Raw genomic sequence first — 21354 nt, 5'->3', positions numbered from 1 at the left:
CCCTCACAGCGTGATCAATCCCGGCTGGGATCTGCGGGGCTCCCGTCTTATCTGATACTGGTGTTTGTCCCTTCCAACAGTAAACATCCGCCACTCAAAATAACAAGCTGTGCAATGCTGACTCGCTGCTTTGATTCTTATTTGCTAACTGAAGCTACTGTTGGTGATCCGGGGTGTGCTTGAGGCTTTGTGCCGCAAACCTTTGTTCAATAGCACCGACTTCATTAACAATGTTTTCAGCAATAGTATTTTAGCAGGACTCCCTTTGACTTAAATCATCTTTCGAGTTTAAATCCCCATTCACACAGACACATGAGAAAACTCCAGGATGCTTTATCAGATGAAGATTCTTTATGATCCCAGAGATAATCAAGCCTGGAGCAGAAGTGCTGAATGAGATAATTTTATAAAAGCAACAGTCTCAAAACATGCGCACAATGCAAAAGAGAACAGAGTAAGCAGCTGCAGATGGAATATTTCATCAGAATCAGATTAATTAGTAAAGTATGAGAGCTATTCTGCAAATTTGGGAAATGTAATCGTTCCACTAGTGTGGAAATAAAAGTCCAAACCATGCTTATAGCATATTTCACCTTCTGGTCCTTCCCTATTTTTCATCTTATTAGAAAATATTAGAAAGTTAAGACAGATTATCAGAATTCCTTTTTCCTAATGGGCAAGTCATGAACACTTGGAAAACTGACAAATATCACTGTGTGGACCATCCTGGTTATGGAACAAGTTGGGTAAAGATTGCCCTCTCCCAAAATGGACACATCATCCCTAAGCCATAACCGGTGCTTGTTTCCCCTGTCCCACTCTCACATCCTCACACGACCTCTTGTGTGCAGTTCAGCACCTGCTGCTGCTTCCCTCTGCTCCCATTGCCAGCTCTGTGCCTGTCTCCAAAGCCTCTCCCAGAACACCCATTTCCACACAGCCTCTGGGCAGGCTCACACGGCAGGCCTGAAACAGCTCCATGGAATGATCTCTGTGTGCCAGCGTCATCTTCCCCTTTTTCACTTTATCCAGCATAGGGATTTCCATGAAATCCAACTTGCAGTCCCTGAGGTTCCACTTAATTCAGGCACTCAATGAGCCGTTCAGAGATGTGGCACTGGGAATTCCAGTTCACATCCGTAGGAACTCAGCTGAAGGAACCCATGGTCTGGGCAGCGTGAAGGATCCTTTTACCTCGGCAGGAGCTGCACCAGGATGTGAGTCTGAACTGCTGGCCTGTTCTGTTCTTGTGTTTATAATTCTGATTTAAAACTCCCCGGTGTCAGAGGTGCCATTCTGGCCTTCCATGCCAATAGGGACAAGCAGGGGCAGGCGGGGGCCAGCACTGCTGTACCAGACTGTCATTTCAGGATCAGTTTATTTCCTCTGTGGCATTCTGGCTTCTAGGAATAAAACTCCAGAATGAGGGAGATGAGAGTCTCTGACACCACTGCCACACTGCACTCAGCCCGTGCCCCCACTCAGGGCTGGGGCTCAGCCCCTCTCCAGCAGATCTTCTGACACAGAATCATTTGTCCAGCTCCAAGGGACAGCAGAGTGAGTTCCTATGGCGCCAGGACACAGAGTGGATCCCAGTAGGACAAAGCTCCTTGGTTTAAATGCTGGGAATGCTTGTCACCAAAACTTCGAGTGTGTAGCAACAGAGTTTAAACAAATCAACAGAAGAGCATTTCTGAGTAGTGGTGCCTTATAATTCCTTTGGCTTATCACATCAATTCTGTGTAAACTAAAGAGAATGTATAAATTTGGCCTCTCAAACTTTTTAGTGTTTAACTTCCATTCGATTAAACACTTATGTGTGTGTACAAAGTGAAAAATGAGGTTACAAGAGGTTAATGCTTTAATGCTTTTAATAACTCTTAACCACATGGCTGTATTTTGTCAAACAGAACATGGGGTTGTTGTAGGAGGAGAAGTGAAGGCTGGATAGCAGAGTACTGGGACACTCAGAACAACAATGCTGCTGCAGAGTCCAAACTGCTTCCAGGCCATCTTTGGAAAATCAGAAATAGTATTTCTGTGGTAGGATAAATACATAACAGTTCTGAGTACAGCTGAGGAGGTTCTTGCTAACAGTAGGAAAATCACAAGGAAAAGAAATCTAGATGGACCAAAAATGAACAAAGTTGCTCAGGGGACTGGAGTACCTCCACTATGGATACAGGCTGAGGGAGTTGGGGCTGTTCAGCCTGGAGAAGAGAAGGTTGTGTGGAGACCTCAGAGGCCCTTCCAGAATCTGAAGGGGCTGACAAAGAAGCTGGAAGGGACTGTTCATCAGGAACTGGAGTGACAGGACAAGGGGAAATGGATTCAAGCCAAAAGAGCGGAAAATTAGGTTATACATATAGAAGAAATTGTTCCCTGTGAGGGTGGGGAGGCCCTGGCACAGGGTGCTCAGAGCAGCTGTGGCTGCTCCATCCCTGGGAGTGTCCAAGGCCAGGTTAGACGGGGCTTGGAGCAACCTGGGATAGTGGAAGATCCCTGCTCATGGCAGGGGGTGGAACAAGATGGGATTTAAGGTCCCTTCACACCAAACCATTCTGGGATTCTATGAACAGACCGGTATCAAATGGCAACCTCTGTGACAGATTGAGTGACATCTAGATATTGGAAGTAGAGAAGAGAATAAAGGGCAAATTTCTAGGATACTTCTTGGATTTTCAGTAAAATTATATTAATTGTAAGTGTGGTCAGCACAGGTAGAAACATTGTGGCTAAGTGTCTGAAAGCACAAGTCTCCCATAGCGATGCAGCAGGCTCAAGCTTTTTAAAAGTGGAATGCGACAATTCTCATTTCCATTACAAGTCCTTCCTTCAAAACCCAAGTATTTCAGCAGCTACAGCTGTTTAAAAAGCAAACCAGCCCCCTCTCACACCACCCACCCCAACACTTTCTGACTGCTTGCTTTTAAAATCAAGTGATGGTGTTAAGACAACCACCAGCTACTGTCACAATTTCACTGGTATCGCCCTCAACGAAAGTGCAGCACAGAGACTCACGGGCCAGGAGCGCAAATGAATCCTCCTCTTGCACTTCCCAGCCCATACTTCGAGGTAGATTAACGTGGCATAAAACAGAGTTGTCTTGTGACAAAAGTTATTACCAAGAAACTCAGTCTTGTTGTTCATCCTAATTATCCTGCTTTGATAAATCTTGAGGAGTCACCCACTGCACCACAGCACTCACATTTATGAGTCTAATATTCTTTCTGCTACTAAAACAAATGTCCTCAAGATGGAATCCAGGCTGGAAAAAAGGAAAAACATTATCATTGATAAATGGATACATCCAGTTAGTTCAGTCTCTCAGCAGCAAGACCACTGCTGATAAAATGCTGAGCAAGGGATTCCACAATAATTATTTTTTAATGCTTAATAAAGAATGTTGAGATCTGCTTTATGGAAATCAGGTCCAGGACTTGTCTTCCCTTTGCTGTACCTGCAAAGTACAGTCACTTCAGTGCCTAAAGTTACAAGTATTCTCTATGAACTACCAACTCTTGAGATTGTAATCAAGTTTAATTGATAGCTTTGCTTTCTTCCACCTTGTGCCTTGCTAGAGCATTTTATTAACAAATCTCGGTCTTCCAGCCAAGGGAAAACAGATTTGGCAGAGGGTACTGAAAGATGGAGGTGTCAGGGTACCCAGGAACTTTGTGAAGCTTGAATGGATGGGCTTATTGTACCTACTCTGCCTTCAGGCACTGCAGATGAAGTTTAAGAGAATGAACAGAAGAAACAGTAACATTTTGTGAGCCCTGCCCTGAGATTTTCAGGTGAGTTTAAGGCAGTTTGGCTCTTGCATTGAAATTTGACATCATCTTTAGTTCTTCAAGATTTGCCTTACAAGCCTGTAAGAAAAGGCAAGGTGAAACTATCCAACAACTTCATGATTAAGAAAAAAATCAGTCTTAAAAAGATCAAAATTGTTTTTCCTGTCTGGTCTGATATTTCATCATTTAATCCCGGAAAAGCATTTAAGAACTTAACAAGAACTTCCATCTTCTGAGTTATTTCTCATCCGATTCTATCATGAGGATTTGTCTGATACATTTGACGCAAAGCAAGGAGTATTTCTATTATCTCACAGTAATGAACACTTCTCTGCAGTGCTAAATGGGAGCTGTTCACTGTGCAAGGTAACACCAACAGGGAAAATCAGTACTCACAAGGCTTTGTGCTGTTTCTCACCCAGGACTGAGAGGTTCATCCACAGCCATGAAGAACAATCCCAACAATGTCAGCATTCCTGAACCTTTGGAAGATCCATAAATAATCCAAAAGAGGGGGAGAACAGAAAACTTGCCGTTTTTTCATGAGTTCCTCAACAAATTGGAAAGGAAATCTAAGCTCTTGGAAAACAAAACTTTCGGCATGGATGTGTCTGCCAGTGTATTTTATGCCTCTAAAACATTTTATTTCTCTGACACAAAAATAGGTAAAGATTCAGTTAGATTCTTTTGATACGTGATCTGTATTGTTAATACTCAGCTTTCTTTAATATTACTCAGAACAGTTTACCAACAGGAGAGATTTAATTCTGTAATGAAATAATCTATATTTTAATATAACCTTTAACTCACATAGAACAACAATTACTGTAATTAGCAATTAGTTTTCTGAGGGCTTTAGTAGTTTAGTATTTGACTCTTGCTTTCATCATTTAATGATTTACAGTAATGAGCTGGAACATCAGTATTTTGTACTGAAATGGCCAAAATAGTTGTCCAGGCATCTTTGCCCTCGTGTGACAGATCTCAGATGGCTCAGGGAGAAGTTAGCCAAGAGCAATAGACAATGCCATCACTTCTGTTTCAGTTCTACTGAAAAACAACAACAAAGTGACTGCCGTGCCTTGCAGTCAGGGCTCAGTAGCTCTTGGAGGGCTGTTACTTTGCTGAGATTCTGCCCTTTGTTTGAATTTTGTTTGACAAATGCTTTATAAATGAGCAGAAGAGGTGGTTTATGTTTCATTAATGAGGCTGATAGTGGTTAATTACTGAAGTTACGTAAACAATCCAATACCAGATCAAGCCAAACGGGTCATTTATGTAGAGAAGATGCAGCTGGAGTAGATACGATTTCCTTTAACTATTCGGATACCAAACCAGTCACAGAAATCTGGAATCTCCAGTCCAGATGAACAAAGAATTGTGCTGACCTTGAAAATGGATTCTCTCAGCAGGTATCAATCCAGGGAAGCTCTTCCTTAGTCTCCAGCTCCCTCACCCATCAAACCCTCGGAGCCAGCTGCCCAATCTCCACGGAGATCTGACTGCCCAGAGCTCCCAGTTTGCACCGGTGGCAGTGAGGCTGCACAAGTGCTGCAGCAGTGTCCAGGTCAGGCTGCTGTCACCAGATCCGCTTGTTTTCTATGCAAAACACGTGTGTCCCTTATTCCCACTTCAGTGCCACTTCTGGATGTTGGCTCATGCCATGAACTTGTTCAGCTCCTATTTTCAGGCCATATCTATGAGTGACACTTTGTTTACTTAACACTAGTAAAGCAAGCTTGGAGTCTGGGATTATTTCCTTTGCCACCGAAGTGGCTCTGGGCATGTTACTGACCAGAAACTTCATCAGTGTTTTACAAAATTGATGTATGTATAGAACATTAACAGAAAGCAGAGCTGGAAGAGAGCTTAAAAGTCCTTTACAAAAAGTCCTCTTTACAAACCAAAATAACTCAGAGAAAACAATTCTTTAGTTCTATCTGGTTGCCCAAACTGATCTTCAAAACAGTCAGTGGAGAAGATTGTACAAGGAACTCACTCCAGGGCTATTTTTACCACAGTAATTGCTTTCTCTAGTTTGTAATTTAAATCTTCCTTACTCCTAAATAACCTTTCTGGTTTTTGATTATTTACAAGCATGGAAAAGAGTTTATTTTCCTCTTTTTTGCAGCAGTATTTTAGGTGACTCAACTGTGCCCTCAAGTCTCCCATTTTTGTCATGCTAAGCTTTGAATAGGATCACTTTTATATAGTTATTTCATAAACTTATTTATATACTGATTTTAGAAACTGAATTTTCCCTGAATCCAGCAGGCTTTATAAACTGAGTAGAATGGGGATTTGATGCCTTTTAAAAACCTGGGCTTCAGGCTTAAGTTCCCTGGAGTCAACGGGCTCTAAATACCCACATCCTACAGCTAATTTGAGCAGTTTATCAGTAAGGTGGCTTCTATCAGAAAAAAATGCTAAAAATAAAAGTCAGTAGCATTTAAAAGATAACCACAATATTTCACAAATCTCTACTTGTTTTTCCAACTTTCATGAGAAAGGCTGGATGAAAAAGCCAATGGGGTATTGTGAAAGAGACACTGCTGTTAAAAAAAATATTTGTTTTGTCAATTGTAAAACCTTCAGTTTTACTTTTCAAGTTTTTGGCAACTTGGCAAGTTTCTGTATGAGGCTGTTTTTACCAGAAAGACAAGTGCTCATCATAACTAAGCTTACAACATCATTATCTTTGTCTCTACTGCATAATCACTGCATTCCAGCCCCCCGTCACCACATGTGATCAATGCAGGACATCTGAAATCTTAGAAAACCCCATAATATGCTCAAATAATATTTATCAGTCAATGCTCTGTGTTCTTGAAAGACTCAACCACTCCCCTCCAAAGACAGATTCCTAAATGGCACATGGAAATAAGCAGCCTTAGGGCTGCTCTTCTCTGGAGCCCATGGAATATAAGTATGTCCCTCCTTTTTGAAGGGTGGTGTCAGTTTACTGTGTACCCATGAAAACCTACTGTTCCAAAAGACTATTTACGAGTGACTTTGCTGTAAGACACCCAACAGGAAATTATATTTTCCTTTTCCCATCTAATTCCATGCAGTATCCAACAGAACCAGTTTTTCCTGAGGTGAATGGAGAACTGATGTCACACAGAAGGCAGGTGAGCTCCATCTGGAGTGAGGAGATTTGCAGCCTGCTGGGAGCACTGGAACAGCACAATACCTAACGAGAAAATTCCCTATCCAAAAGGTCACATATACCTAGGAAACAATGAACACATCAAATTGCAATACTAATTTATTAGAAGTTATTCATAATGGAAATACTTGGGGTTTTAAGAATGAAATTTTGCTGAGTTAATGGCAACATGAACTTAAGTTCACTGAATATACCAATGAACTTAGTGCGAGCCTGGTGTGTGCTGCATCACCACAGGGATGTCCAGATCAGAACACGGAGGACAAGGTAAGTGTTTGGTGTTTGGAAGCCCTGGCGTAATCCAGCCTTTCCAAATTAAATTATTATGTCACGTAAAAATCTCCAAATAATTCTACTACAATATTTTTACTGCTTGGGAATTGAACATTTTCCATCACCACCCCAGACACGTCAAGGTGAAGCAATCAAAATGGGAGAATTTTGAATTCTAGCAAGAAAGCAGAATCTTTGTGCTGGGCCAGGGAGGACTCTGGGAAGCGGTGACGTGAGGGTCCCCATAGCCTCTGTCCCTGATGACCCAGTTCTGATTTGATTTATGTGGGCTCGCAGCTGCCCCTGCTCCGACCCCAGAGGAGCTGTGTGGGAAGTTCGTGTCTCGGAGCCGCAGAGTTGCTCTGCCGAGTGTCTGGAGCCCGGGGTGTGCACACAAACTGATAAATAGGGAAAGGCCTGCTTTGCTCCAGCTGGAGCAGAGCTGGGACCGGCACTGCAGCCCGACGGACTCTGTGCTGGCAGAGAGGAGCTCCCTGCAACCACCGTGAGTATTTAATTTCCTTCTCTGCATGCTCTGGGGTTATAAATTGGTGCTCAAGCCATACATCAATTTGCCATGTGAAAATATTCCAGGCATTGGGCTTTTTTCTTCTTTACCTCCTTTTTTCCTCTTTTTTTTTAATCATCTGACTAAATGAAAACGGAAGACATGCAGTTTTAAATCTGGTATTCTACAGCCAAGGATCTGTTCCAACAGAACTTCATTTGACACACAGAGTGAGGAAAAACAACTTTTAAATTCAATTATTTGTTTCTCTTCCCAAAAGTGCCCAGAAAGCTTTGAGTTTCAAACATTCTCTAACCTCTTATTTTACAATGTATAAAAGTTATGCTTTTGAAGTAATTATTCACAGAATAACAATTCCAAAGGAAAATTTCAAGAGAATTGCAACACAGTCCATTGGTGAAATGAGCCAGTTCCTATTATGGTTATTATATGACCTGGAAGGAACACATTTAATAAGAAGAAAAGTGGAATTTCTTCAAAGAGCAGCTTTGGGGAGCTTCTTGGCACATTAAAACCAAGAGGAACAGAAAAACCCTTAATGATGCATGTAAGCTGCATACAGGATCAATCAAGTGATCCTACAATTTCCCCTGCAAAACCATTCTTTAATTAAGCAGTGATTACTGAATTGCTTGAGTGAAATTGAATAGATCAGCTGGCATCACACCTACTTGGTACTGATTATGCTCAGTTCATTTTTTGTTCAGTTTTTGGTTTAAATTTTTGCAAATTAAAAAAAAATAAGCTTTGCCTTCCAGCAGCAAGCAAAGTACAGCGATTAAACCCAAGCCTGAAACGTGCTCTGAGTTCCATTACGTGACTGTTAATGTGCCCCAAGGTGTGCTAGATGGTGAAGACCTTCAGCTCGAGTTCCTAAAATTCCCTGTAAACAAAAAATTTCCCCATGACTCAACTGTCAAAATATTTACGATAGCAGCTAAAGCACTGTCAGTACCGACCTCTGAAAGGGCTCCCTGTGTCCCTGCTCCATGAAGGATGTTTTGTATCACAATAAATTTGATAAGTTGATGATATGTTGCTTTATGATATGGGGTTTTATAGCAATAAAAATGATAAACCCCACATCTTTCGCCATAAATAGCAATAAATAGAGGTACAGTTCAGATTCTAGTCTGAATGTGTACGTTTACGGTTCTACTTTACTTTTATCAATCAATGGCTTTTTTTTTCTTTAGTGGATTCCATTTTTGATAAATTGTCAAGTCTTTCAGTTGGGACTAAGAACTAAATTCCTGCATTTGATGGATAACCAAGCCCTTGAATCAACACGTTCTGCTTTATACTAAACGTTTGTAGTTCAGAAGATGAGGGCTGGCAAAACTAAGCCTATAAAAGCACAACATTTTCAAACATGCTTAAGCCACCTTGAGTGTAAGTCACCTCTTCCTCTTCCAAAAAACACCATTCTCCCCACCTGGTCAGGATTTCACCGTGAAAATGCCCAGTGAAAGAAGGAAAAGCAGGAACAGCGTGTGCTTTACGCAGATGACATTTTCTGTCAGCTCAGTGTGCGTGAGTGAGGACTGAAGACTCCCACCCTATGTGTGTTTCTGCTTGGGATTCTACAAAACAAGTAATTTAAAAATTCATCTTTTATTCCCAGTTATTTCCACTTTTTAGGCTAAAGGCCTTTATGCATCCTCTCTGGGAATGTATTTAGATTTTTGCTTCCTTTTAAAGCACTCATGCACAAACGTGTGGTTATATCGGGAACACATGGAAAAGAGAAAAATGGGCACAAACCATTTTGTTTTGGGAATGGCATGGCTGCAACTGCCCCAAACATCTGAACCTGTTGCTCCAATCTTATTTCAACTTTGTCCCAGTTCCTGTTTTAGACATTACACCTGGGCATGTCTGGTACCTTCTGTCAGCAGCTTCACTGTGCTGGGCACGTGCAGAATTCCCTTGGCTGGCACAGGGTTAACGAGCATCTGTGAGGGCTGGGGAAATGTCCCGAAGGTCACGGCTCAGTCCCGTGAGGGGTTTGGGATGGCTACAGAACCTTGGGGAGAGCAGCACATGGATCACGGAATCCCAGGGACTGCTGCAGTTTGGAGGAGGCCTCCCTGCTGCTGCCTCACTCACCAGGGGTGAGGCAAAGGTTGGAACACACAACTCTCACAGTCACTCATAAATAATCAAAACTTGCCTGGCCTAGGAAATGAAGTTCCTTCCTTACATATCTTATTCTATTCTTTCTTTTTTTTTTCTTTTTTGCTTTAAAGAGCCCAATGCTTTGTTTTATCAGAAGAACAAGCTTGCCAACACTAAATTCTCAATTGTCAGAAAATGAAACTCTTAACGTTCACGCATAAGTCTAATTCAAAGACAGTAGAGCATTCCTCAGGTAACCGTTGGATTTACTATTCACACTGTTCTAACATCCTCTTAATTTAAGATTTCAGTTTACAAAGTCTCAGTCTAAGCTGTAAATTTTGTAGTTGCACCTAGTTACTGTTATTGGCCATAAAAATCGGTAAGAAGGGCTAAATGCTTTCTCATACAATATCTAAGCTGAGGAAACTTTGCCTAACGAAAATCTGCTTCCAAGATTTAGAATGTTTAAGCAATCGACCGCCTTACATTTGGTACTTCATACTCCCAATATACTGTTTTTATTAGACTGGATCAGTGTATCTTTTTTTTTATCTACTACTCAATTATGGTTTTTATTTAAAGAATCCACTGGAATTCAGAAACACATTTCTTCAGCAAACACACATTTTTGGGAAAAAATGTAGACTTTGCCCAGGCCAAATTGATCTAACTGATAAGACCTCATGATTCAGTGACTCATTTTTCTCTCAAACAAATATTTACTAGCAGAGATAACAAACCCCCAGCATTCCAGCCTCACTGCATCCTTTCACCTTCTGCTGACAACATGAAGCGAAAGTGGTCAGCCCCAAAGCTCTGTCCAGTTTGGGGGAAGAGATGTGTGTTTTTTCCGATCAGGACTTCAGATTCCCTGGGGGGATCCATTCATTGTCTCAGCTGCAGCAAGGTACAGGTATAGCACAAACCCCACCTTTTGAGTCCTTCAGGGAAGATCTTTAAACCCAGCTTGCTGTAAATTCTGCAGAGAATCCCATTGCAGAATACCAGTTGGATTTGCTGTATTTTCCAAACACTTCCATGCCTTTTTCATCTTTTCTATCCTTCCTGTCTGCTCAGGGAAAGCCTGTGAGTGGTTCATGGGCAAATTGTCTCTTACAGCCCTTTGGCTCAGCAGAAGTTGAACCTATGGCCACATCCCACACATGCAGAGGGGCAAGGGGGCAAGGAAAATATTCCTACTTATTTCTCTAATGGCTACTCTGTTACTTCTCAATTCTAAGCAATACCAGAGGTTTGCTGTAGGTATGTAAACTCAAACCCAGCTTGTGCCACTGTCCATACTGACTTTTTTTTTCCTAAAACTCTTTTAAGAGATTTTAGAGCACACATTTTCAGAACCTCTCTCTAAATTTGAATTTATAATTCAAACTACTGAAAAATGAGGTAAGTTTTGAACTCCAAGCACAGCAGCTCTTCTCACTGTGTCACTGTGAGCTCTCAGTGCACTTTGTTACTGGGAATGTCAACAAATCCAGCTAGGAGTCCAGGCTCCTTCAAAGACCAAGGGACAGTGAAAGGCTCTTTAGAGACAGCACATCCTATAGGAAATCGGTATTTTTGGTCTTCACTGCATACTTTACACTGTTAAAGGAACACAGGAAGTGTAATTCAGGCAGTACTTAAGCAAGGCAAAGTTGACTTTTACTGCATAAATGAGTACTTAAATGACAAAGAACAGATATTCCATGTTGGCCTTTCTATGCTATTTTCCTTGCTTCAACTGTGCATAAAAAGTGAATGAAATAAACTCATTAAAAGCCCATCTTTGTGCACAAACAGAACAGTCTCACATGCACACTAGAGCAAATGCTCTAATTCATGCTCAAAGCAAGTTTATTCTATCCAGTGAAGCTCCTTTTAACCTTCCCTGAACTAGAGAATTTACCAGTGATTAGTCCAATTCCCCCACATGGTTTTGTGTAAAACTCAGAGCAAAACATTTCTAATTATAACTTGGAAATTGAGGAAAGAGTTTTACCCTGAACCTGTAATATCAGGACACTCAAACATTTTGTAGCCTTGCTGAGGGTGCTATGTGACTTCACACAGACATCTGATTTTCTTATGATCTGAAAACTCTCCCATATTCTGGAGATTTCTGGTTTGAGCTCTGTGTCTAACCCTACCCAATAATTCTTTCCCATGGGATGTTTCTCTTCCTTTCCCCTTCCTCCAGGTTGCCATTTAACGGCTGATCCCCCCAGTAGAGTGAATGAAGCAGTGCAGCTGGGAGCAGAACATGGCCAACACATTTGTCACCATCCCTGACGGGTACGGCCTTCCCGAGCCCATCCAGTACTATGGTGAGTAAAGCAAGTTTTGTACTCTGGAAATACGGGAAAATGAACACCTGTGGGAATTTTTTTTTTCCTTCATTTTAATTGATCTTTAAAGCACTTGAAAGCTCTTACCAAGCTCGCACTGAAAGTGTATTGAAATCTATTACCGTGTGCTCATACAGACTTTTGAGCACAATGTGATTATTTTGACTGAGCATTCCATATAAACATTCCCAGTGCTGTCTCCCTTTGACTTGCATGGAGAAGACACAGGTTTTATTACAGTATTCCAGGTGCATTATAAATAGATAATGCCTGTTCTATATCTTATGTAACTATAATTGCAATAACTAATTTGATTCTGGAAGACTAAAGGCAGGACCCAAAGCCCACTAAAAGGAAAAAAACTCCAAACTGTTTTTAAAAACCTTTCCAATTTGTTTTTATAGAGATTTTAATAATCCCAAAGGAAGAATGAAACATGATGCATGTGGCACAGGCTTTCTTTGGTATAGCTGTGTGTATTTAAGGGAGGCTGGATAAAATTAAAACTCAACAGACAGGCAGGAAGAAATTCTCTTTGTAATTCTGTACCTACATTTTACTAAACTAAAATCTCATAACTATAAAGACACATGTGTGGGAAAATACTAAATAAAACAAGTCTCTGCTTTTTACTCCTCTGAAGTTCAACTTTAAGACTCCTGTCACAGTAATTTTCAGTACTCTCTACTACCTACACCATTTTTCTCAGACCCCATTTTCAAAATAGTGCCTGAGATATCTATCAGTAACAAACACTTCACTCATTAAAAAATTCACTTATGGAAGATATTTGACTGTAGTGTGGATGACTAATAAAAACAACCCTCAAGAGTAAGATCTGAAGGCTGCTGTGCCATCAGATGACAAGCGATATTTAATTATCTACTAACACTAATCCAGTGGCACCCACATGATATTGCTCAAGCCGTTACTGAGCCATTTTTGCTACCTTTAAGATTTCACTTAAGAACATTACAGGTGGCACATTTAAATAGAATGTGTCAGATTTCCCTTCTGAAAATGTGTTCCTCTAATATTTATGTTACTAAAGCTACAAAACGTTTCTAAACTTTGGAGCAGCCAGAGATATTCTCCAGGCTTTTATTCCACTTTCGATTTCCCCCGTCACAGATGTTTTACCAGAGCACATCAACTACCAGCTGCAGGACCCGGATTTCCAGGCTGCCCCTTACTGCCAGTACTCAGCAGTCCCAGTTCCAGCCCTGCAGTCCCAGCCTGCCCCGTCCCCATACGGCTCCTACAGCCTGGATCCCCCGTACCCTGACGGGCCCTGTGTCGGCAGCAGCTGCGAGCTCAGCAAAGGCCCCTTCCTGGCTCCCCACGTGGAGGATGGGGGGTACCAGGGGCTAAAGAGGCCCAGGTTAAACCACTCGGTGAGGCTGAAGGGACAGGAGGAGCTGTGTGTGGTGTGTGGGGACAAGGCTTCGGGGTACCACTACAACGCACTGACCTGCGAGGGCTGCAAAGGTGAGCAAGGACACAGGGCCTCAGCGCAACCTTCCACAGCTGGGATTGGGGCAAACAGATTTGGCTGGGTTTTGTGCTGGTGTTTCTACAGTGGCTTTTAATTTATCTAATGAACCCCTTATCTAACACGCTTACTCCAGATTCACATTTTTATAACATTCTTTGAAGGAATATTTTCACAGTCTGTATTTAATATGAGAACTTTAAGCATCTCATTTTTGCATTGATGACTGGCTAGAACAGTGTCAGTGTAAGGAGGCGCTGGTTTTCTCATGAACATTTCTTAGAGATTTACTCCAGTATTATTAATTTTACTTATTATTAAAATCGAATAAAAGCAAGTAGTAATTACTTGCTAATTATATTTTAACTTGTTTGTATGGGAGCTGTCTCATAAGGGGCAGCTCTGATCTTTGCTCTCTGTGACCAGGCACAAGACTCAAGGGAGCAGCCAGAGCTGTGTCAGGGAGGTTTAGGTTGGGTATCAGGGAAAGGTTCTTCCCCCAGAGGGTGCTGGGCACTGACCAGGCTCTCCAGAGAATGGGCACAGCCCCAGGGCTGCCAGAGCTCCAGGAGTGTTTGGACAACACTCTCAGGGATGCACAGGGTGGGATTGTTGGGGTGTCTGTGCAGGGCCAGGGGTTGGACTGGATGATCTTTGTGGGTCCCTTCCAGCTCAGCATATTCTATGTAGGGAAAACATCAGTTAATATCAGTCAGAAAGAACTGGACATAACTATATTTTTAAAAAGCAAATATAAAATCGAGGTTATGTTTCCATTTAAAAAAACCAACCAAACCCGGAGACGCTTTTAACTCATTCTGAGATAAACCTGCTTAGATTGCTTCAGCCATAACCTGGGCCTTGTTCCCAGGCTTCTTCCGGCGCAGCATAACCAAGAACGCTGTGTACCGCTGCAAGAGCGGGGGGCACTGCGAGATGGACATGTACATGAGGAGGAAGTGCCAGGAGTGCCGCCTCAAGAAGTGCAAAGCTGTGGGAATGCTGGCAGAATGTAAGTGCTCCTTCTTGCTGGATTCTTTACTAATCACCGCGGATAAAACCTTTTCCAAAGTCAATCCCTTCCCAGTGATACTGGTCTAAACTTCATTTGGCTGTAGGAAAATTAACTTTAGAGACTGTGGCACCTGTAGCATCTTGGTGTGCAGAAGCCAGCAATGCTTGGGAAGTATCCCCTCACCTTAAGAGAATTGTTGTTCAAAGACAGTACAAGAAAAAAAAAAGAAAGTATTAACAAGAGAAGATAAATATCCTGAGTCTTGTCAGGACAGCAGTGAGCAGATCAGATGAGCTTTAGGGTTTGGGGGAAAAAATTAAATAAAAATGGCATGATGGGCTTTGATGAAAAATTCTGATGCCTGTTCGTCACAGAGCCACAAGGACAAAGATGACTACAGACCCTCAGGCCTTTGGTGGCTACTGAACATCAGCTCACCTGATAAGTAACACATGGCCACATTCTCTAGGAAACATAGTTCATTATAGTTGACAGCTTCTGTGATGCAAGACTGGTGTTATCTCTAACAAAAGTGATGATTTCAAACTGTAATTAATTGAAAATGCAAGCACTGATGGCCACTTCACACCTCACAGGTTTGCTCACTGAAGTCCAGTGTAAGTCAAAGCGACTCAGGAAGAATTTCAAGCAGAAGAGCAGTTTCCTTTGCAACATAAAGCTGGAAGATGAGGGACTGAATAGTAAGCAAGTATCATCTACAACAAGATCTGGAAAAGTGGGATATTTTTCTATTTAAAATATCTCTTTTTATCACTTATTCTTACCCCAAGTCAATGCCACTTGATTGGTTTATTTTTTTAACAGATCCCAGAGAAGATGGAACTTACTCCAGGAGAACATCAGCTTCTTGACCACATTGTAGCAGCACACCAAAAATACACAATACCCCTTGAGGAAGCCAAGAAGTTTGTAGGTATCCAGCACACTCAGCCTGCATTGCTAAGTTATTGTTGTCGTGTATTTTGGCTGTATCCAATGTCCAAATACCGTTTCATGCAGCTACAGGAAACTGCAAGTCCTGAGGAAAGTTTTCTCCGTCTGTCTGAGACAGCCGTTGTCCATGTCCAAGTGTTGGTGGATTTCACAAAAAGACTCCCAGGTAAGTTTCTTCCTTTGGGGGATGTTACAGGAACCAAACCAAACTGATGGCATGAACCCGAGAAAAATACAAGCTTAAAGAAAAGGCTTTAAACTGATTATTTGTACTTCTCACTTGCCACTTATCTGTCATGAGGACAACCTAGAGGTTTTCAGTTCAAAACTTTGCTATAATTAGATTTCTTCTCCATTTCTGCCATGGACTAGAGACATTTTCTGGAAGCACGTGGACCTCAAAATACCACCTTGAGGGAATTACTATCTCACCACATTCTCTGAAATCCAGTTGAGTTTGCAATTTATCATAATCATCAAAGGAAAAAACAGATGTTCCTTCAAAGGAAAAGGCAGCACAGAAGGGACTTAGCAGGTGTTCTTATTCATACTTTCCTTTCACAAAGGACAAAGGAACATGCAATTAAATTCACTGCATTTCAATGTAAAGTTGACAAAGCAACATTTAATAGGGAGGGTGATAATTTTTCTTTGTAAAATTCACTGACAAAGGTCAATCACCATATCTAAAGCAGGTATTTGATGTAATTTAGCATCTCTGTGGGACAGAGCTGAAGGAAGGGCTGTCTGTTTTCTTGTGTTACATATCCTGCTTTGATCAAGTTTAAGAAAAAATCACTAAAGTTCCTTTGCTCTTGAATTACAAGTGCAGACAATGAACTCGTCAAAAGATTAACAGGACTTCTAAAAAGAAAATAATATAACAATGAATGAAGGGGAGTATCCACAGTCACTAAACAATGTAGCAGATTTATCAGGTATTAGCCCATGTGATAATTATCAGATATGAGGAAGAAGGTTTTGATAACATCTTGCTTAGTCCCAAAATTTTTACGTGTATTTTCCTGTGACTCTTTTAACACTGAAAACTGCCCCCTCCCTTTTTTTTCCTTTTTAATTGTCTAGCCCGCAAACTAGCAGGAAAGATCCCAAGTCTTTGGCACATGCTTCATTTAACTATGGCTGCTCCTTTCCAGTAAAGGCATTTATTAAAAAAAAAAAAAATCATTTTTTTTCACATCATGTTGGGGGCTTAAAGGCAGCCCCAGCCTTCCTTGATACTGAACATGCACCTTTCTCTGCAGGGTTTGAGAGTTTAGCCAGTGAGGACCAGATTGCTCTGCTGAAAGGGTCCACAGTGGAGGCGATGTTCTTGAGATCAGCCCAAATTTACAACCAAAGAATGAGCGAGTGCCAGCCATCCACCAGTGAAAGTACGTTTCAAATACCTGATTTGCATCACCGTGGGGTGGGTGGATAATAATCAGCTATATTAATTACATATTATATATTGTGTCAAATTTAACACAAGAGACTTTGACCAACAAAAACGCAACCAAAGAACCTGGAGCCAGATGCCAAAAAGGATTTTATACCTGCACGGATCTGGAAAAAATTAATGCATTTTCAGCAATGATACAGACAAATATTTAAGATCACTTTAAGCCTGACTGGGAACTGTCATGTGCCTTGTTCCAGGTCATGTAAGACTTTCTGATCACGGGACATGTTGTCATGTTCAAAACCTTGATAAAAACAATATTTATTCCATGGAAATGTGTCATAATGAAGAGAGGCCAACTTCTACTACTACCACAGGTAACAGAGGTCTCAGAATCTAAATACTGTCAATGCTTGGATTTACTAGCTCTATTTTTGATTACACCGAGATACACTGTCCCTAAGGCCACTGCTCCAGCTCCTTTCCTCTCCTCTCCCTTTCCTTCTTCTCTCCCTCGAGCTGCTCTGGTATTACATCCTCAGGTATTACACACTGGTATTGCATCTTCATGGCAGGTAGAGGTGTGTTCATGTTTGCTTATATCCCACTATACAGCCTTGAGTTACATTCAAAGCTCCACAGTACAACTGCAATACAACTTTTGTTATTATTTTAGCAATTAACATTGTTTCCACAAAGTTTGTTAACTATTTCATGCAATGGAACAGCCCCGAGCCTTAAAAGATTCACTGAATCACTGAATTACAGAATCATAGAACCAGTGAGGTTAGAAGGGACCACAGTGGGTCACCTCGTCCCACCTCCCTGCTCCAGCAGGGTCATCCCAGAGCACATGGCACAGGATTATATCCAGATGGGTCTGGAATATCTCCAGTGAGGGAGACTCCACACCCTCTCTGGGCAATCTGTTGCCTCACAGGAAAGTTCTTTCTCATGTTCAGGTGGAACTTCCTGTGTATCGGTTCCTGTCCGTTCCTCTGGTGCCATCGCTGGGCCCCAGAGCAGAGCCCAGGCCCTGCTGAGACAGGGACACCCAGGGCTGAGGGACCCTCTCAGCCCCAGCTCCCTCAGCCTTTCACAGAATCATAGAATGGCTTAGCTTGGAAAAGACCTCTAAGACCATGGAGTCCAACCATTCACCATTTCCTTGTAAGAGAGATGCCCCAGTCCCCTCATGACCTCCACAGCCTTGGCTGGACCTGCTCCAGGAGCTCCATGTCCCTTGTCCTGGGGAGCCCAGAACCAGACACAGTGGTCCAGATGGATCCAGGGAGGGTCACCTTGCATCCTTCAGGCAAAGATGATTTGCAACTGTTTCTGCACTGAGATAACATCCTCATTATTCTGCACTTTTTTTTTTTTTTTTTAAACAAAAAAATGTTGGGTTTTTCCATTTTCAAGGCATAACTGAGGAGTTCATCACCGCCCTGTTCTGCTTCTACAGAACCATGGGAGAACTGAAAGTGACCGAGACCGAATACGCTCTGCTCGTAGCAACAACAGTGTTCTTTTCAGGTAAGCTGGGAAGGTGACAACGAGCTGTCACTTGCCCCGCGGGAGCTCCCATTTGTCCCCTCAGGCGCGGCGGCGCCGACCAGACCCTGAGGGGCGGCGGCGCCCGGAGGATCCCGCTCACCGCGCTCTCCGTGCCGCCGCTCTCCCGCAGACCGCCCGCTGCTGAGGGACAAGCGCCATGTGGAGGAGCTGCAGGAGCCGCTGCTGGGGATCCTGTACAAGCACTCGAAGCTGCAGCACCCGCGGGACCCGCAGCGCTTCGCGCGGCTGCTGGGACGCCTCACGGAGCTGCGCTCGCTCCGCCACGCCCACGCGGGGGCGCTGCGCGCGCGGGACCCGCGCCTGGCCGCGCCGCTGCGCGACCTCTGGGATCTCCACTAGGCGGCGCCAACGCCGCCGGCCCGCGCGCCCCTTCCCGCCTCGGGTGCGCGCCGTCGTTTCCCGCCCTTTTCGCCCTCCCTCAGCGGGCGCCGTGAGGTGCCCGTGTCGGTGGTGGCGGCGACGTCGGTGTCGGTGCAAATGTTGGCGTCGGTGCCAGTGTCGGTGCTGGTGCCGGTGCTGGTATCGGTTTGGGCGCCGCTCTCAGTGCCGGTGTCAGTGCTGGTGTTGGTGCCGGTTGTCGCTGCTGGTGTCAGTGTCGGTGTCGGTACCCGTGTTGGTGTTGCTACCAGTATTGGTGCCGGTGTCGGTTTCGCTGCTGGTATCGGTACCGGCGGCGATGTCGGTGTCGGTGTCACCACTTTTCTTCGGGCCCATGGAGACAGAAAAGCCGTTCAAACCGCTCTTGCCGCCGTGCCTGAGCTCCGGGCAGGGCCCGCGGCCAAACCCCGGCGAGCGCTCGGGCCGCGGGGCTGTGCCGGGCAAATGGTGCCACCGGCCGGCCCGGCTGAGCTGCGAGCGGGCGGGGGGACAGCCCTTCCAGGGACACCCTGCTGAGAGCCCCCGGGCAGAGTCCTGACCTGAGCACACACATTCTGCCCTGTCCCGGTAAGTGTCCAAGGCCAGGACTTGGAGCAAGCTGGGATAGTGGAAGGTGTCCCTGCCCGTGGCAGGAAGTGGAACTGGATGACGTTCAAGGTCCTTTCCAAACCAAAACCATTCCATGGTTCTGTGTATGTGTGAAGTTCGCTGAACTCATTTCTCTGCCGACTGCCAAGATTGGTGCTGGAGGGAACATCTTCCACTTTAATTTCAAAGATTTCTGCTGTTACTCTCTATCAAGACTGAAGGAAATCATCTTCTCGATCATCTGCTCTGTGTTGTAACTGCACATCACCAATGGTAAATCCCCGTTTGATGTGGGTGATTCAGCAGTGAGCAGTGCCCCACTTGGATGCTGGCACCGGCTTTGAAGTCCTGCTTACACCAGACCAAATGTGCAGTGAAAATGTTCTGTCACCACACAGAGTTATGTGAATTTAAAAAATTACTGTTTCTTGTTGAGGCTCCGTACAGAATATGTTTAGATTGAAATGTGGTGTTCTGACAGGAGATGACTTACACTATGTTATTTTTTGTGACTTGAAAATCTTGTAAAACGGCATTTTCATACTAAAACATAATTAGATCTGGTGTTTAGAACTACCCATGGAGTAAAGAAAAAAATAAATATCAACTACTGGACTTCAAAGAAACCATTTTGCCTCCTGAATCCTTTATTGTGCACCTGTGCACAGACAGGCAGTAGCTGATGAGTTCTCATCATCAAAACCTTGCACTCTGGCCATAGTCTATGAAGCAAACTGCAAAACACCAGTGGTTTGAAAAGCAACTGTGAAATATGAAGCAAGTGAGTTACAAAGCCATTACCAATTTTGGTAATTTTGAAAATTGCAGGCAGTTGATTTATTAATTAAAAATAGTATTCTCACATTAGCGGTAATTTTTGTTTCTTCTGGATTTTATAATCCTTCTTTACAAATCTACCCATAGGAAACTAACTGAAGTTTGTGCAGGAGTTTAACAAATGCCCAGACGATGATTTGAATTTGCCATTTTGTCCCTGTACTGTGGCAAAATCACTGATTCAGGTAAAACTAAAATAAATTTTACCTTGAACATTCTTTAAAATTTTTTATAATTGTCGAGTTTTAATATTCATGAGTAGTCCAACAGTTTTATAGCTATAAGTGTTAAATACAGTTGCACTGTTAGTTTTTTTTAAAAAATACATTGATCAAAATCTCTTCGTAGTTCAGATATGATTTCACAGCAAGTAAAACTTTGCTCTGAAGCAGATGAAGAAGTCAGTTACGCATCAACTCTGCTTGTCTAAATTCTTAGGGCCTCTTAATTTGTCCACAAACAGTGCCTAAAGCATTATTCAGTGGATATTTCAAGGCTAAATAAGTAGTCAAAGGGGAATAGTAATTTTCTGCTTCCTGTTTACAGCTGAATCACTTAGAGGAGATATTTGTGATTCAGGGAACATGCTTAGAGACAAACCTTTAAAAATGACGGTGATTCCAAGTTTGTTAGTTGTGGGGTTTTTTATTTTCTTTTTTTTTTTTCTTTTTCTTTTTAAGTGCCTGGGAAGTCTCTAAGTTTTAATCAGAATAAGATTTAGGCACTTAAATATCTTTGTGAAACTGGTGCTGAATAGTCTGATGAAAGGTAGAAGGATTGAAGTCAAAGTATTCTTTGGAAAAATGAAATAGATTATCCCAATTGCACTGTCCGGCTTTATTTTATTTATAAACAATGAACTTAGTGGAGCAGTTTCCT

At 42.8% G+C, this 21354-nt stretch overlaps 1 protein-coding gene across 1 annotated transcript; it reads left to right on the top strand.

The window, feature by feature from the left end:
• The first annotated feature begins 7571 nt into the window (after window positions 1-7571).
• LOC125338093 (bile acid receptor-like) lies at window positions 7572-20264 on the top strand. The gene is made up of 11 exons (XM_048328440.1): window positions 7572-7741; window positions 12084-12210; window positions 13363-13719; window positions 14595-14735; window positions 15335-15474; window positions 15564-15668; window positions 15759-15858; window positions 16958-17086; window positions 17352-17471; window positions 18517-18630; window positions 18782-20264. The coding sequence occupies exons 2-11, from the start codon at window positions 12120-12122 to the stop codon at window positions 19009-19011; spliced, it is 1527 nt and encodes a 508-aa protein (XP_048184397.1). The 5' UTR covers window positions 7572-7741; window positions 12084-12119; the 3' UTR covers window positions 19012-20264.
• Window positions 20265-21354: the final 1090 nt, after the last annotated feature.

This window comes from Corvus hawaiiensis, chromosome 24 (genome assembly GCF_020740725.1).
Source record: "Corvus hawaiiensis isolate bCorHaw1 chromosome 24, bCorHaw1.pri.cur, whole genome shotgun sequence".
NCBI lineage: Eukaryota > Metazoa > Chordata > Aves > Passeriformes > Corvidae > Corvus > Corvus hawaiiensis.
This window is presented reverse-complemented; position numbering and strand designations above follow the sequence as displayed.

What these genes read in the sequence shown, in the direction of transcription:
- LOC125338093 (XM_048328440.1), top strand. Translation starts at nt 12,120, where the DNA reads ATGAAGCAGTGCAGCTGGGAGCAGAACATGGCCAACACATTTGTCACC. An exon ending in TTGAGGAAGCCAAGAAGTTT is followed by an intron (nt 15,669 to 15,758) that starts GTAGGTATCCAG and finishes CGTTTCATGCAG; the next exon opens with CTACAGGAAACTGCAAGTCC. An exon ending in TTTCACAAAAAGACTCCCAG is followed by an intron (nt 15,859 to 16,957) that starts GTAAGTTTCTTC and finishes CTTTCTCTGCAG; the next exon opens with GGTTTGAGAGTTTAGCCAGT.